The sequence below is a fragment of the Sphaeramia orbicularis genome, chromosome 4 (assembly GCF_902148855.1).
Source record: "Sphaeramia orbicularis chromosome 4, fSphaOr1.1, whole genome shotgun sequence".
Classification (NCBI taxonomy): domain Eukaryota; kingdom Metazoa; phylum Chordata; class Actinopteri; order Kurtiformes; family Apogonidae; genus Sphaeramia; species Sphaeramia orbicularis.
The window spans coordinates 1,445,771-1,461,722 of record NC_043960.1 but is presented as its reverse complement, the minus strand read 5'-3'; the positions used below and the strand labels follow the sequence as shown (position 1 = coordinate 1,461,722).

General features: G+C 39.1%; 1 protein-coding gene across 4 annotated transcripts in view; it reads right to left on the bottom strand.

Moving 5' to 3' along the window:
- The window catches only part of swt1 (SWT1 RNA endoribonuclease homolog), a 45,890-nt gene that overhangs the window by 21,512 nt on the left and 8,426 nt on the right, over window positions 1-15,952 (bottom strand). For all 4 annotated transcript variants that reach the window (XM_030133229.1, XM_030133228.1, XM_030133227.1 and 1 more), the window contains exons 7-14: window positions 15,507-15,698; window positions 13,842-13,935; window positions 13,113-13,345; window positions 11,985-12,136; window positions 10,576-10,714; window positions 7,950-8,089; window positions 6,309-6,439; window positions 5,794-5,940 (exon numbers count right to left, since the gene is read on the bottom strand). In XM_030133229.1, coding sequence (XP_029989089.1) covers window positions 5,794-5,940; window positions 6,309-6,439; window positions 7,950-8,089; window positions 10,576-10,714; window positions 11,985-12,136; window positions 13,113-13,345; window positions 13,842-13,935; window positions 15,507-15,698 — 1,228 coding nt within the window. The remainder of the gene's footprint in view (window positions 1-5,793; window positions 5,941-6,308; window positions 6,440-7,949; window positions 8,090-10,575; window positions 10,715-11,984; window positions 12,137-13,112; window positions 13,346-13,841; window positions 13,936-15,506; window positions 15,699-15,952) is intronic.

The window sequence follows — 15,952 nt, the reverse complement described above, 5'->3', positions numbered from 1 at the left end:
AGGTAATAAACTTTACTTACTAAACCAGCTTGGGACCACACCTTTCAAACTTCCCTTTTTCATCACTTTGAACAGAAACATGGGCACACATCCACTATTTATTGGTGGGAGGTGCTAACAAGATTTGGCAACTCTATCTGGAGCTACGGTCTGTTTCATTCAGTTACGTTGTTTGTTGCAATATTGCGACTTTGGAGCTTAAAGGGTTAAATTCCATGAACCATGAAAAAGCAAAGCCCTGTTCATCACTACAGACATAAATATCTTAAAAAAAACAAGAAACATAAAACCTTGTCTGTCTTGTGGCTGTAGTAATCACTATTTTCTAAGCATTTTCTTCTGCACACGTTCTCCAAACTACAACACTTCCGGTATGAAGCAACATGTTCATCCAGTTTCCCCAGAGCACAACAGACACACAGCACCGGAAATGAAGCAATACCAGAAACATACAAGTGCAAGTACTTTTTTGATTAGTCGCAAAACCACAACGCGGAGGAAGCTGTGATTCCTGAGGCGGTGAGCAGTTCACTTACTCAACTGCAGTGTGGGAAAGGTGAGAAGTGCAAGTAAAAGCCAAGACAAATGTTTCTAGAACTGAACCTGCCCTGACGATGTGCAAAGACTGCAACACTTCTGGACTGGACAACTGTTGGGAGGAAAATGTATGACATGGAAAGGCTGACCTTCTCATTAAGACTCACTACTGACAAATGTAAAAAAAAAAAAATATTGGGAAAAATGCGCTTATTCTGACTTTTTTGCTTAATTTGTCCTGAACCTGTCTATATTTCATTTGTGTAAAGGTTGAACCTAGATTCTCTAACTGTTGTGGTCTGTTCTTTGTTTATTTGTTTGTTCTGTATACTGTAAAATTTGTATATAAAAATAAAGTATATAAAAAAAGAACTTGCCCTGACAAAACTGACCAATTAATCCAAAAAAGTGGATTTTTTCCCACTGAAGCTGCACTCATAGCACAGTCAGAAATGTACTTCAACAATGAAATCCTCAGGAGAGCGTCTGATACTGCTAAACCTGACAAAAAAAAAGGTAGCGCATCTCAAATGTTCCAGTCAAGGAGGACAATATACTCACATTTCACTTATTTCTCTGCCTCACATCCCTTTGATGACCTAGAAATGTGAGATGTGCTTTTTCATTTGTTGGAGTCTTTTCTACAATGGTTCTGCAGAGCTGGAAATAGAAGTACCATTCAGTATCGCACGGCCCAAAACACAGGGACATCGTGAGACACTTTACCCTTTAGGATGACAGGAGTTTACTGTTAAGTCACCCTCAAAGGGAGCAAAATGTCAGAGTGACTCCCATCAAGGTGTATTTAATCTTTTTGTGGTTTCTGTGCAGCTGGGGGTGTTTCATTTGTGTGAAGGAGAGGCGGCAGGGTCAGAGATGTACCCTTACTCCCAGTATTGGAATAATATGGGGGCCTACATGGCTGGAGGGTCGGCTGGAGAACTGGCTTGTGACTCAAGGGTCGCCAGTTCAATTCCCTGGACTGGCAGAGAGTTGTTGGCTGATGTGCCCCTGAGCAACCCCTTAACCCCCCATTTGCTCCCTGGGCGCCTGACATGGCAAGCCCACTGCTCCTAGCATGCAGTGTGTGTGAGATGCATGATCTAGTGATGGGTTAAAGTGTGTGTGGTGCATGTTTACGTGTGTAAAACTACAACTGACAAAATAAAGACTGTATTCTAATATCAGTGAAGAATTTGGAAAAACATTGGGATACGAACTACCAAAGACATGTTCTGGGTCATTTAACAGGAAAAGACACACCAAGTTAGGATAAATATTTGATTAAAATCCTCTTGGTAGCATCTAAAAAAGCTATCACATGAAAAATGGTGCAAAGAGGACCCCCCCCCCCACCTTAAATAATTGGAAGAAATTTACAACATGGACAGACTTACTTATATCATAAGACTACAGCAAGCGACGTGCGAGGATCGATGGAAAAAATTGACAATATACAGGACGACAACTGACACTATGTTCTATAGGTTTGTGTTGTAAAACTTCAAAAATGAAACAATAAAACATAAGTTAAAATGAAAAAAAAAAAGAAATGTATTCATGTATTCTTACAGAAGAAATTATGTAATGCCTTCAAACAAAGATGAACCTCACTTTGTGCTTCCTTGTTTCCATTTTTAACTGGTCACAGACTTTCAAAACCATGTATTTGGGATACATCCCCCCAGAGGTCAAAAATATAAACAGATACTTATTCAGCATATTACCAGCTGCAGGAAAAAAGGCAAGAACTAAACGATGGATGACACAAGAAGAACCGACAACAAATAACTGGATAGACATAACTAGGGCTGTGTATCGGCAAGAATCTGGTGATACGATACAAATCACAATACTAGGATCACGATGCAATATATCACAATATATCATGATACTGTTAAAAAGGCAATTTTTTGTTTCTTTCTCTTTTTAAATGATTATTTCCTTGAAGAATTGAATACACCAGAAATCTGCACAAGTACTAAACACATTTTTATTTGATCCCAACAGGATCTAATGTTCTATCATAAAATGTTCCTGTGTTCAAACTGAAATTCTGTTTTACAGACATCAGTTTCAGATCCTGTTCAAATGTTCAGATTCTATTAGTTCACAGCTAACATCAGAACAGGATTTGAGTTTAATCCCAACAAAGGAACGGACATTATTGAATAAAAGAGTGTTAAAGAATAATAAATAAGATATAAACAAAAAAGAAAAACAAAAAATGAACCTCCACAATATCTGCATTTGAATAAATACCTAAAAATATCCATACAGTATTGTGAAATGAAATATCACGATATATTGCAGAACTGATATTTTCTTACACCTCTAGACATAACCATGGGAATTTATAGGATGGAAAGAATAACCTTTACTGTATATTTGAAGATGGATTGTTTTGTGCAACACTGGGAGGGATGGGTGAGATCTGTGAAGCCTTTGAGATCGGATTTTGCTGAGATGAATGCATGAATATGAACGCAAATGTGTTTTTATTTCTCTTTATTTCTACATTGATTCTTTACTTTGAGATCCTGTATGCCAGGACCATGCAGAGCTGCTGTAAATGTTTTAGTTTAGGTTTGTTTGTTTTTTTTACACCCACTCTCTGGATGTGTATATTTTGTGTATTTGTTTGATTTTTCAATGCATGAAAAAAATCTGAATTCTTTCAATAAAAAGAATAAAACAAAACAAAACAAAACAAAACTGGTCACCGACTGATAAGGGTGTGAATTTCACTTTGATGTGTAAATAAGTCTAGACGCTCTCACATGTCACTACAGGGACAAGATAAGTCTAGATGAGCTGAAGACCTCCCAGAGAAGCATTGGTTTTACTCTTGAAGATGCAGTGATGACCTTAACGGCGCTACAGTGTTGCTCTGTCTGTTACGTCATGCCAAAGGTGATAAGGCGACGCAAGAAGGTCAAACAGATTAAAGCCTGACCAGCGCCGCATGCCAAACAGGGCACCAGCACCATGACAACATCCAAGTCACATATATAATGAGGACACAGAAGGAGTTGGGTAGATAAGGACAAGGTCAGTAAAAGGTGAAATACACCTGTGAAAGCTCTAGGAAAGTTCATGTGTTAGTTCACTTTGCCTGTTTGTTGGTTTGGACCCGAACTAATCACTTATGTCAGACAATAACACAAACTAAATGATGGAGACAGCGGCAGACCAACGCCTCCTGTGTCCTTTACGGTAAAATTACTGTTTCTTCAAGGGAGTCTAATGGCTTCTGGGCTTCAGTTCCACATTGGGAAGTCATCTGGCAGCAACGTAAATGAATTCTAAATAGGTCTGTGTGCACTTAAAGGAGCTCTTTATAACGTCTGTACTCCAAAGGGGTTCTAGTCATTTTAATACCAGGACGTGATTCCTCATGTGTAAACCAAAACACTATTTTGCAAAAGCACTGTCACTGTTTCCTGTCCAAAGTGCAGCCCAAAATGTGTGATTCACTTAGAGGAGTGATATTTTGCTTTTTTAAATGGAATTCTGCATTTTCAAACATTTGCCTGTGGTCTCCATAAACTGTAAATGCTCTGCTTGGCTCTGAATTCTTCATTCATTCAACTCCACAGGTTCATCTTCAACCCTGTTTCTGACTAATGACACCAGAAAGGTGGTTTTGAGCGCTGGCCCTTTAAATGCACATGAGCCACTTCATGCCCCGCCCCCTCCAGGTTATTGGCTGTGCTGCTCTGTCCTGTTCAGCCAACAACTGAACATTTTAGGTAATCGGCTCGAAGTTTGGACATATTTTCAGCATGGACTACAACTGCTGCTGCTGGTAAACAATTATGTCGAACTCAGAGAAATGTTTGTTGGAAGTCTGGACCTGATATGTGCAAATGTCATGATTACGGTAGTTACAAACATAACAAATTAAGCAGGAATTAAAACAGATTGTAGAAATCCACTCGATTTTTGCCAGAATGAATATAAAGATAACTCTGCAGCAGCTGGCGGGTTTAAATTCAAACTGTATGAACTATTAGGGTCCAAATACACAAAGAAATGAAGCACAGACTAAGAAAAGTGGGATTAGCAAAATATGAGCCTTTAAAGAACTAGCCAAAGAAGCTTCAAAACTTTTACCTCTATTCTGTGATGATGGAGGGAGGCCTAACTCATACCTCTGACCACTGGCACCAAAGTGTAGAGAGAGATCTGACTATAAAAGACTCCCTTTAACACACGACGAAGACGAAGCAGCACAAAAATACTGTATTTAAGGAAGAGATGCCTGCAGTTCCCTGTCAGATGGAGCTGTATAAATCATGCAGCTTGGAGGTTTGGGAACAGACACCACATCTCTCAGGTAAAATGCTGAGCCCAATCCCTCTGTATTGCTAGTACAAGTTAATTTTTGATTCTCAAAATTCCAAATATAAGTGTTAAACTTATATTTCTTTTATTAGACGGCATCATTTTTTGCTGCAGGCACGTTTCACTCCAGTATATTGCTTATGTTATGTGCTAGTACTGCAGTAGTGTCGTACAGGCTGAGATCTACTGCAGGTATTAATAATGTTATGTTCACAATGCAGTTAAAAGTGGCGTTTTTATCCATTTGTGAATCACATCTGAATTTTTATGACAGTCTGAAAAGCCCAAATCAGATTTTTTTCCAAATCAGACCCAGATCCCTTTCATATGTGGTCATAAATCAATACATATCTGATGTTTGTCAATGTGACTTCAGTCTGAATGGACATGTTGCAATTTGTCTGACTTGTATGTCAATGAAATGCAACAGACGTCATAATTCTGCAGTGGAGGAGGGGGGACGCGGCAAGATCCACCTTTACTTCCATAAACAAAGTGCGTTGCATGCGACGTTGCATCGTCTTCTGCGCATGTGAGTCACTTCAGGATCATAAACTGTTCACACATGAGTCTTATTGCATCGCATTTATATTATAATGTGAACAACCAAGCAAAAAAAATCCGATTTCAGCAAAAAAAGAATTGAGCATTAAGACCAGCAGTATAAACGTAGCCCAATAGCATCATACGACACTATTTCAAACAGTTTTAGTGAAGAATTACGGTTATAACCCAGACAAGTAGCTATGCATGAGGCCCTTACAAGTGTAAGTGCGTATAATAAAATATAAATGACCAAATGCAGATAAAACTAACAAAGAGGCCATAGAGACAAAAGGCAGACAGAAGTGAAACCAAACGTCTGCTGCTGTTTGGACTGAAGGCAGTAACAAACGTTGGCTTGGATACCTGCTGAAGGCTTGAAGCAGCTGCGAGACCACGCAACACAGTTTTTGCAAACAGGCCATGGCGTCCTGCGGCGGGGGAGGACCTCCGACGGGCTGGACGCTCAGCATGTTGTGAGGGTCAAAGCCCAGCGCTTTGAACACTTCCAGGCTGGAGCGTGACAGAAAAAAACGACCTTTAGGGTCAGTGGAATTGAGAGATCTAATGTCAAAGTAAACGACAGCCTCCAGAGTCTTGTTTTCGTTGATAGATATGCTAGAATATAAAAATCCATCATTGTTTGAACTACTTTTTAAGCCTGTGTTGTGTTTTTATTCCATTTCTTTTCTCCTTTTTATAGCCAGAAGCATTTTCTGAAGCCCTTCGAGGAAGACCCCTTATAAGGCAAATAAAGTGTATTGTTGTGTTTTAAAAAACTAGGTAATCTCCAGTGAAATCTGTGAAACACAAATCATCTTCACTTGTTTTCGGCAGTAGATACTTGCAATGGAATCCATCAAAATCTCCACAGCACTCACCTTATTTGACACACATTAGACCAGATGGTCTCAAACAGAGCCCACACTTCCTGGGGAGAGACCTGAGTGCACGTGGGTTGTTTGTCTTCATCATCATCATTCATGACAACATCAGAGGCTGGAGATTCCCCCTACACAGACAGATGCAGCAATTACACAGGCTGAACCACATTCAGTAAAATCCTCGACTGAGTCCAACACAGAAACATACCCTGCCGTCTGGATAACTGTTGTTCTGGTGCTCACTCTCAGTGTTTTCCCTCTAAATGGTCAATTAATTTTAACACAGCAAAGACAACAAACAACACACATGCACAGCGTAGGATAAACCTGGTCTACAACACATGCACTGTGGTACTTTGACTTACAAGTGCATCAACTTACGAGTCTTCCAAGTTACGAGCTAGGTCGATTCTTTGCTTTGAGTTGCGAGTCAAAATCCGAGTTACAAGTGAGCTTCAGATATGCCGCCGCTAGTCAGCACAACATCTGCCCAGCTTCCTGGTTCGTTCACTCGTTCACTTCAGGTGGTTACTTTACCATGGAAGCATCTCTGCTGTGTTGTGCTCATGTTTTGTGCTTTTTGTGCCATTATTTTGCCAAATTTCTTTTTCCTAACCATGGGTCCGACCTCTTTTCACCTCTTCCAGAAAAGTGGTAAAGCGTTTCAGTACCTCCCCTCTGGACAGCGACCGGACTGTGTTGTGCAGCAGAAGATAAAACCTGTAATACCTAATCTAGCCATAATCTTCAAATTTACAATTGTATCTAAAAAACTAACCAACTAAAATAAAATGCATTTAAATTAAATACTCATTAATTTTCCAAAACCACAGGGAGCCTCAGCAGAGGGATGACAGAGCCACATGTGGCTCTAGACCTGCCTGGTAGCATACATAAAAATAGGACCAATGGCCCTGTTGTCCAACGGCATATTTAAAGACATGAATAGATATTCGTTTGACCTTTCAAGATCACTCAAGGTCAAAGGTCATGGCACCAAATGAAAGCCCATATGTGACTTCCTATCTATTGCCAATAGTAATTATAGCAACATCTTCAACTGTTATGGAGTTATAGCCCTTGGAAATGTGTCCCATTATAAACAAATGAGGATTTTAAAACTTGGGAAAATTCATAAAAAATTCAAAAATCAATATTTCTCAATTCTTTCAATAAACTTGGTAGACCTTACCCCAAAGATGTTCCACAACAAATATCAACTCATTCTGACTGACGGTTTCAGAGAAGAAGGTTCTTGAAAAATTGTTTACAGACAAACGACACCCTGTGGCTGTTGGATTAGAAAAGGGGCTGACAGGAGGAACCCCCCAGTGCTCCTCAAGACGCCGTGGTAAGCAGACACATGGAGGATCCACCAGCACAATACTTACTAGCTGTCCTCCAACATTTGTCTTTTTATTAGCTACAACACGGACAATACACTGAGCTTTGTTGGTATAAGTTAGGTGGTGGGCTGGTTTTTTTGGGGGCTGAACCAGATTAATGGCCTTTCAATTAATTTCAATCGGGAAAATTGATTTGACATAAGAGCAAAATGAGTTACAAGCTGGGCCACAAAACTAATTAAACTGGTAAGTCAAGGTACCACTGTAGAACATATGAAGAGCATGAACTGACCTGAGTTTGTAGTTTATGGAAAAGGTTTTCCACTACAGAGATGGCACTGGGAACATGGCTGGAACTCTTAACAAACGCCTTCAGAAGGTCCTTGGATTCTTGGAGAGCATTTACAGTAGCGTCACGGTCCAGTTTTCTACCTGGAGAATATGTAAATGAGGACATTAGATGACTACACCAATAACAGCACACACATAAAGGTTCAGTGAACACAAAGGTGGAACAGAAGTAAGTACTGCTCTGCATTCCTCATTACTTGTACTATTTCCATTTTACACAACTTTACTTCTACAAAAGCTGGACAATAAATCAGGTTGATTTAATTAATTGAATTACTGAGTTGTGATAATCATGAAAAGTGTATAAAAAAATTGTGCTTCCTCAAACACTTTTCTAACACAAGAATAATCCACACACAATTTGTTTATTTGCTGTAACATATTCATAGTGAATATGCCTCTCCAGCCACAGCCCACCAGCAGCGTTGTATTTTATGTCATAAAACAATAATGCGCATTAGTACCTTCGCAAGTGCTGCTTTTGTTATTGTTCCTTGATTTTTTTCACATACAATGTATGTAAATTCAACAAAGAAAATTACTATTGAACAGCTATCGTTATACATTTTTGTATTATATTATAATATATATATTGTACTTTTTACTCCACTTTATCTTCCTATTTGTGTTTCATCAATTTTTTTCACTTTATGATGTTCATAATATGCATATTTATGGGTATTTATGTGATTGTATACTGTATACATTCAATCAGTACTGTGTGGGCTTAGGTAATTATGTATATTTATATGATTTTACACTGTGATAAGTTTTTACTGCCTGTTTATGTTGGCATTACATTACAGCATTGTGTCATAACTGTATAATTTGCATTCACCATGCTGCACTACTGCCCAAGACAATAAACTACATCTACTACTGCTTCAGCTCCTATATTCAGTACAGTACATTCTGTTTTATATGTAACAATGCCCATACGTGTTGTTCCTGTCAAATGAAATGTGCTAAAAAACATCATATTTCATGTGCTGTCAGGTGAAAACACATTTATTCCTGACATTCAGGCAAGCGAGACATGAAATCCGCTCATAGTGTCTGTAATAAAATACCAACTAAAGTAAAAATTTGAATACTTCATCGTCCATACTGTTAACGTCATCCGTTATCTGGGACTGTAGATAAACCGGAACATACACACATCAGTGAGTGAGGCTGGAGGAAGAGGGAAGAGGAGGTAATTGAACAGCGAACGCCTATTTCAAGAGAGCATGCTTTGTTTGTGTAACCTTGAGGGGAATGTTGTGAATATGAAGATGAAATAAGCTCCGGCTCAAAGTCACTGAGTGCTTATCCTGCCAACGTTAGGACTCTGATTAAACCTGCACATGCACACCCAAGCATGAAGCACACTCATCCACACAGGTGTACGGCACTAACACTAAATACCTCAGGTCTTACTATGACAGCCCCATAGTCAACAGGCTTCACGTTTACCTTCAACACATTCTAATCCTGACTGTTTTCTACAGGCCGGCGAGTCCTCACAAGTGTAGCTACAACAGAATACACACAGTCTGTTTGGGACCGACCAGAAAATTGCGTGCAGTACTTTTCCACTCCTCGATTTGTTCTTAGGCTCTCATACAGTTTATCCCTCCTTCCTTTCCTCCTCCTCCTCCTCCTCCTCGCCTTAGTCTCACAGTCCTGGCACAGATCCAGACTGTGTGGGACCGAAAAGTCCAGAGTCATGCCAGTAAACCAAGAACGCACAGACAAAGGACAAATTCTATTGTTTTAGTTTATTAACATTCCTGAATGGATTAAAAACCATTGTTAACGCTGGTGCAGCAACCCCCCCACCCCCCCTCCTGACTGACACATAGACACGCTTAGCCCTGTAAGCATAATGTAATTAAAGCCACTGATAGGATCCTGAGTGAGAAGAGCTACAGTGGAAAACTCAGCATCTTTCTGACACACATTGGAGTGGCCCGTTTTAGCTGATGACCTGATTCTGGATGTAGTTCTGTAGGGTTCTAGCGCAGACTACAGCAGACGGCGTCATACCCCAGAGGACTCCGGCCTGTACGTGGGGGATGACTCAGAAACTCGACACCGCTGCCCGGTAACAGAAGTAAAAGGGAAGACGGGGTATTGTTCCAGAATACCAGGTCGGTCAAGGTTCCTAAAGGGTTTCTGACCTCACCGTTTCATGTAAAAATAATAAGAAAGTCAAAATCTTTTTTTTCTTTTCCCATTTTTTAAATTCTGTTATTTTATTTACTTATTATTTTCAATATTCTTCTTATTTTTGTAGTATGTATTCTGTACTGTTCACATGACAATGTTGGATTAACATCAAGAATTGTCTTCTTTCAGGTAGGGTGGGATTGTGGGAGGGATAAAAAGAAAACATGAAAAAAATAAATAAAATAATAGGAAAGTCCAATTTACTCAGAAGTATAAATAATTAAAAACAAACAAACAAACAAAAAAACGGTCTTTTGGAAATGTCTGAGAATGAGGTAGAGATGAAAAAAATACTTCAACACTTCAAATTCCTGTTTTCCCTCTTAAAGCAACACTGGTGAACCTGACAACTATACCTGAGTCAAAGAAGTCAATGAGATGCTCAACAGTTTTTTCCTTTTTCCGTGGTACAATCTGTCCAAAAACAGCGATCCAGTGCTTCTTCATACACCTCAGGACGTCTAGAAGAGACCAGGGTGGTTTTCTGTGAACGACCTGTCAAGACAGAAAACACCAAAGGAGTGAAATTACTTATACGCTGGGGTTGCACGATATTAGCAAAACTTGCGATATGGGTGTACAACATTGCGATAACAATAATATTGCGATACTTCTCGTTCACCTAAAGACATACCAATCTACTACTATGTACTAAGAAAAATGTTCCTTTACAATGTTAAAATGAGCCAATTGTTTGTATGCTGACTCAATTTATAATTTAAGACAAAATACTCTACTACTACAATCAATTACACAATTCTGTCAAAAAACCTGGTGATGCTGCTACCATAGACCTTCAGACACAAATACAGCCAAATATTTTGTCATTTTATTCCCATTTAACAATGTGTAAATGACATGAATGTATTTCATAATAACGAAAGTGCCAGAGTGCCTCCATGTAAGTGCTTTAACAAAACAATATTCCATTGCTTGCCTGGTTTGGTAGATACTGCATATAAAAATAAAATCTTTAAATATAAGTGTTCAGGCCATGCCCAAAGCTGTGCTCTGAAAATATTCACATTTTTTCAACATTAATAACATGTAAACTTGCATTCAACCAGCAGCAGTAGCATTCCTTCAGTTTTTTTGCCAGAAAAACTAAAAAGGCATGTTAGAGTGACAGGGTAAACCACTCTGGTACCCCACGGTGTGTAAAACAGAAAGTTAATGGAAAAAAAAGACATGATTGCACATCTTTGCAATATGAATATCACACACTCCGTTATCGCAATAACAATATTTTTTCGATATATTGTGCAGCCCTATTATATGTGTGTGACAAATATAATATTATCTTGTTTGTATGTTTAGTCTGTTTTTAAAAGTTGAGGACTATGGATGGAAAACAGCTCCCAGCTAAATTCAGCATGTTTACATAAACTAATGGTTTTATTTGTTCTGAGTGTTCATTAATATGCACTGTCCTCATCAAATAAACAAACAAATAAAATAAGTAAACTAGAAAAGCACTCAGAGAGCGCAGACCTCCATCAAGGCAGAACAGACGTCCCCCCATTCACCACCAAAATTTAATCATTTGTTCCTTGTGCCAGTATCAACATTTCCTGAAAATTTCATCCAAATCCATCCATAAGTTTTTTTGAGATATCTTGCGCACAGACAAACAAACAGACAAACACACAAACAAACAAACAAACAGACAAACCCCGATGAAAACATAACCTCCACCTTGGCGGAGGTAATAAGAGGTCATTATTTTACTCTAAATGTATCAAGAAATACTGAAACATGATTTTACATCTAGCCAGAGGTTGTCGAAGGCCGCCTTCATCTCCAGCTCCAGCACATCAGACAGCGCCGCCTTCAGGCAGTTTTCTAGTTCAGAAAAACAACAGCTGAGGTCGCAGTTTCTCACATCTTCATTTTCCACTCTACTTAGTGGCGTGTTATCTGCAATCAGACAAATACATAAAGACAGTAAAAGTAAGTAGAAAGAAAACACACGTGCATGTCAGCAGCCAATGTATATGTGTGTCTATGAGAACGACAGCAATACCAGGGTTTTCCCGGTCATTACACGGTTTAGGTGCACCATCCAAGACACTTTTGGACCCGCTGAAGACAAAATAAAGGAAAACTAATATAGTGGCAGTCATAACGACATGACTTTTCCCAGTTTTAATGGTTATAGTTGGCCACCAGTGGAATATTCTTAAATTTTTACAGTGTTTATTTATTGTCAGCTCTAGTTTTTTTTTTTTTCTTTTTTATATTTTGCGTCCAGATACAGTAATAATGTTGTTTTTTGTTTGTTTGTTGTTTCTTTTATGACAGTATACAAATATTAACAAACTGACATCCGTATTAAAGAACATACAAAGGCACGGGTGCAAACAGGAGTAAATACATATATATCAACAACCATCAAGACGGCAAATTTTGGTGTAATAATGATGTGACGTGAACTTTTTTTTCTTAATAAAAATGCTAAATATTCTTCTGGCAAGACCCCCAAATCATCCACTTTTGTGCCTAATTTTCCACAAGCTAAAATTATACACAATTTATTGTCAAATAACATCACATTTCCCAACTGTAACTGTAACCACAGCCCATACAGCCCTCTAGAAACACTGTATAGAGTTTGGTTCACAGAACATGTATGTATGTATGGGCACCTGCCTTACTAGCTATATGACAGTAAAGGGTTAACATTTTATCGCTTTTCTCACTCCAATGTTTCTATCAATTGAAGGTCACCATTACCACTTAATACTAATGGACTTGAACGTAGCAAAGGAAAAAAAATAGGAAAAGGTGGGGGAACATGTGCTGAAATGGTATTCGCTACTAAGCACTGCACCATGACAGAGTAAGCCAAGTAATTTCCTGTTTTGCATGAAGAACACATTAATCCCTGGCTCACCTTTCCCCGCAGAAAGGCCTGCTTTTTCTTGACTGAGGGGCTCGACTGTTGTACAACTCCTGCCCAGTGCTGGTGTGGGGGGTATGGCACTGGTGTGAGGAATCATGGGTATCTGAATGATCTGCAGGGAGGGAAAGCCGTGACTGGATCTCATGACCTCTGCTTCCAAATCATTCTTCCTGAGGGCCTTGACCCCACTCAGGAGAGCCTTACTGCACAGGTTCTTATCGTCACTAGACAGGAAAGAGGGAGATAATGTTTTTTTAATCCAGAATGTATTAATAACACAGACAAACAAAATTAAGGCCATGCAAGCTTGTCAGTAAAAAAAAAACCAAAACAAAAAAACAATCAGAGGTTTGGAGGCAAAACAGAAATCTGTGACACTTTGTACGCGACAAATCCAATGTCTACTGATCAATTTCTCCTTTAATTTAGTTACATGATCAATATCAGTGTCTGGAGATAGCTTCAGTCACAAAATAGGTCAAAAGGAAGAAGACAGCGTTACAAAACCCACTCCTATTGTGAGATAAAAAACCCCAAAGTCAAAACTCCTTGCTCAGCATATCTATTCTTTCCCAATTAGTCAGTCTGGCCTTCTCTTTCTCTCATCCCAACTGGAACTATCTGGCTGGACCCACTCACAGTCACATGCATGTGCATTATTTGCAGAGGACACACACTCTGCAGCAGCAGCAGAATATCGGAGGGGGAGGGGGAACTCACGTGCACAGGATGAGAGCACACTCTGGGTATAGACTCCGGTATTGCAGGCAACACTGCAGCACTCGGTCATCATTATTCTCAGCGCTCAGACCATCTGAGGACAAGTAGGTACAAAGAAAGAAGGGGATCAGAGAGGGAGACAAAGGAGACACGGCGAGACAGGGCAGAGGAGAAATGTTTAATTTATGAATCTGAAAGTAATTTGTGAGCGCCGTAGCACAGTGCATTAAAGAACACTGTCTTTTTTTGTTTTTAAGACTAGGGCGAAGACGTGTAGACGAAGAGCACGAGATAGAGCTTTAAGGTTGATCATAAGTGCACAAAAACTGTAAAAGCTCCTAAATGCTTCAAAATAATAAGCAATATCTTTGAAGTGTCTGTTTTATTAAAAAACCTTACAGAAAAAATGTTGTGTGATTGATTTCGTATACCCCTCCAGTGACATAAATGGGTTAATCTATGCAGGCTATGAGCTCCCTGCCCTTGAGATGCATGGAATGTGTGCTGTGATAATGAACATACAGTCTGGACCACCTGCTTAGTGGCACTGCCCCCTAGTGCTTGTATGATTAGCAGCCAAACATTTACCTACTAAAGGTACATCAGGCTGGAATCTCCAAAGGGTCAAGCAAAATTCTTTAAGTTAGAAATATCATACTCAATGTTTGCTTGGCAAAACTTTGGGTATTACTAAAAAAATGCACCATTAAATATTGATATAGTAATCTAGGATCCATTTACCAGGAACAGGACTGTGATTACTTTTCAATGTGGACTGAGATGTGTTAATGTGAATTTCTACAACTGGTCTGACAAATAAAAAAGTAAAAGTAGGAAAGCGGACACAAATAAATCGTAGTGCAGGGGATTCTGAAATTCTGGGAAAATGCCAATGTCACAATTTAAAATATTAGTTTGGAGAATAGCTCATGAGGAAGTCAAGATAATTTTCTGTGTTTTTTAGTTTGATTTTGTGATTTTTTTTCCTGCATTTGTGGCAAGAAGGCAAAGAAATTACTTTACAGCAGGAGTGTCCAACCCTGGTCCTCAAGAACTACTACCCTGCATGTTTTAGATGGATCCCTCTTCCAACACACCTGATTCAAATGATAAGCCCGTCATCAAGCTCTGCAGAAGCCTGATAACCACTGTCAGTTATGCTGGAAGAGGGAAACATCAAAAACATGCAGGATAATAGCTTTCAAAGACCAGGATTGGGCACCCCTGCGCAAACTTTGACTCATTTATCACATTGTCGTTCAATGAGCACAAATTCAGTGACACACACTTATGACACAACTTCACACTGTCTGTCAACACGTCCAATACTGACCAATAATAATAATAATAATAATAATAATAATAATAATAATAATGATGATGATGATGATGATGTTTATAATAATAATAATAATAATAATAATAATAATTTTCAGTCAGTCCATTTTAATTTTTTATTGCTAGACCTACAATTTCAACCATGTTAACATTTACATATTAATGCACACATGTTTATACTCTACATACTAAAACATAACTGAGCAGACCACTACTGTATATAAATCTCATATAAGCTTCTTACAGGCTTATAAACATTCTCTATCTTATTCATGGTGTGAATACACTACTACTATTACTTTAAAAGCTTTGAGAACCAGCACTCACTGTTACTCTGTGCTGCCTGCTGCATGGACTGGCCCCAGAGGTGTGGCTCTCGGTTCCTCACAGAGTTATAAATGTAGGCGATGGCAGGGGTAGCGAGGTGGGCCACAGAGCCCGACAGACCTCTGTCCTTTTTCAGGGCATCCAGCTCCTGAAGCACCACCCAGGGAATCAGGACCACAGGGAAGCCCAGGGCTGCGAGTACAGGAAGTAGGAGGAAATGATAACTCAGATAATCCACATTCCATCACACACACACACACACACACACACACAGTTTATCACAGTTCGTTCAAAGACAGATTCATATTTTGTTGTTAATGTGGGTTTCACTGTGGATATAGAATCAGGACACAATAAATTATACTTAGCACAAGACATTAGCATGCCTTAAAGGTACGGTATAATGTGACGTTTCAGCATTTAATTTACAACTTGTTTTCAATGGT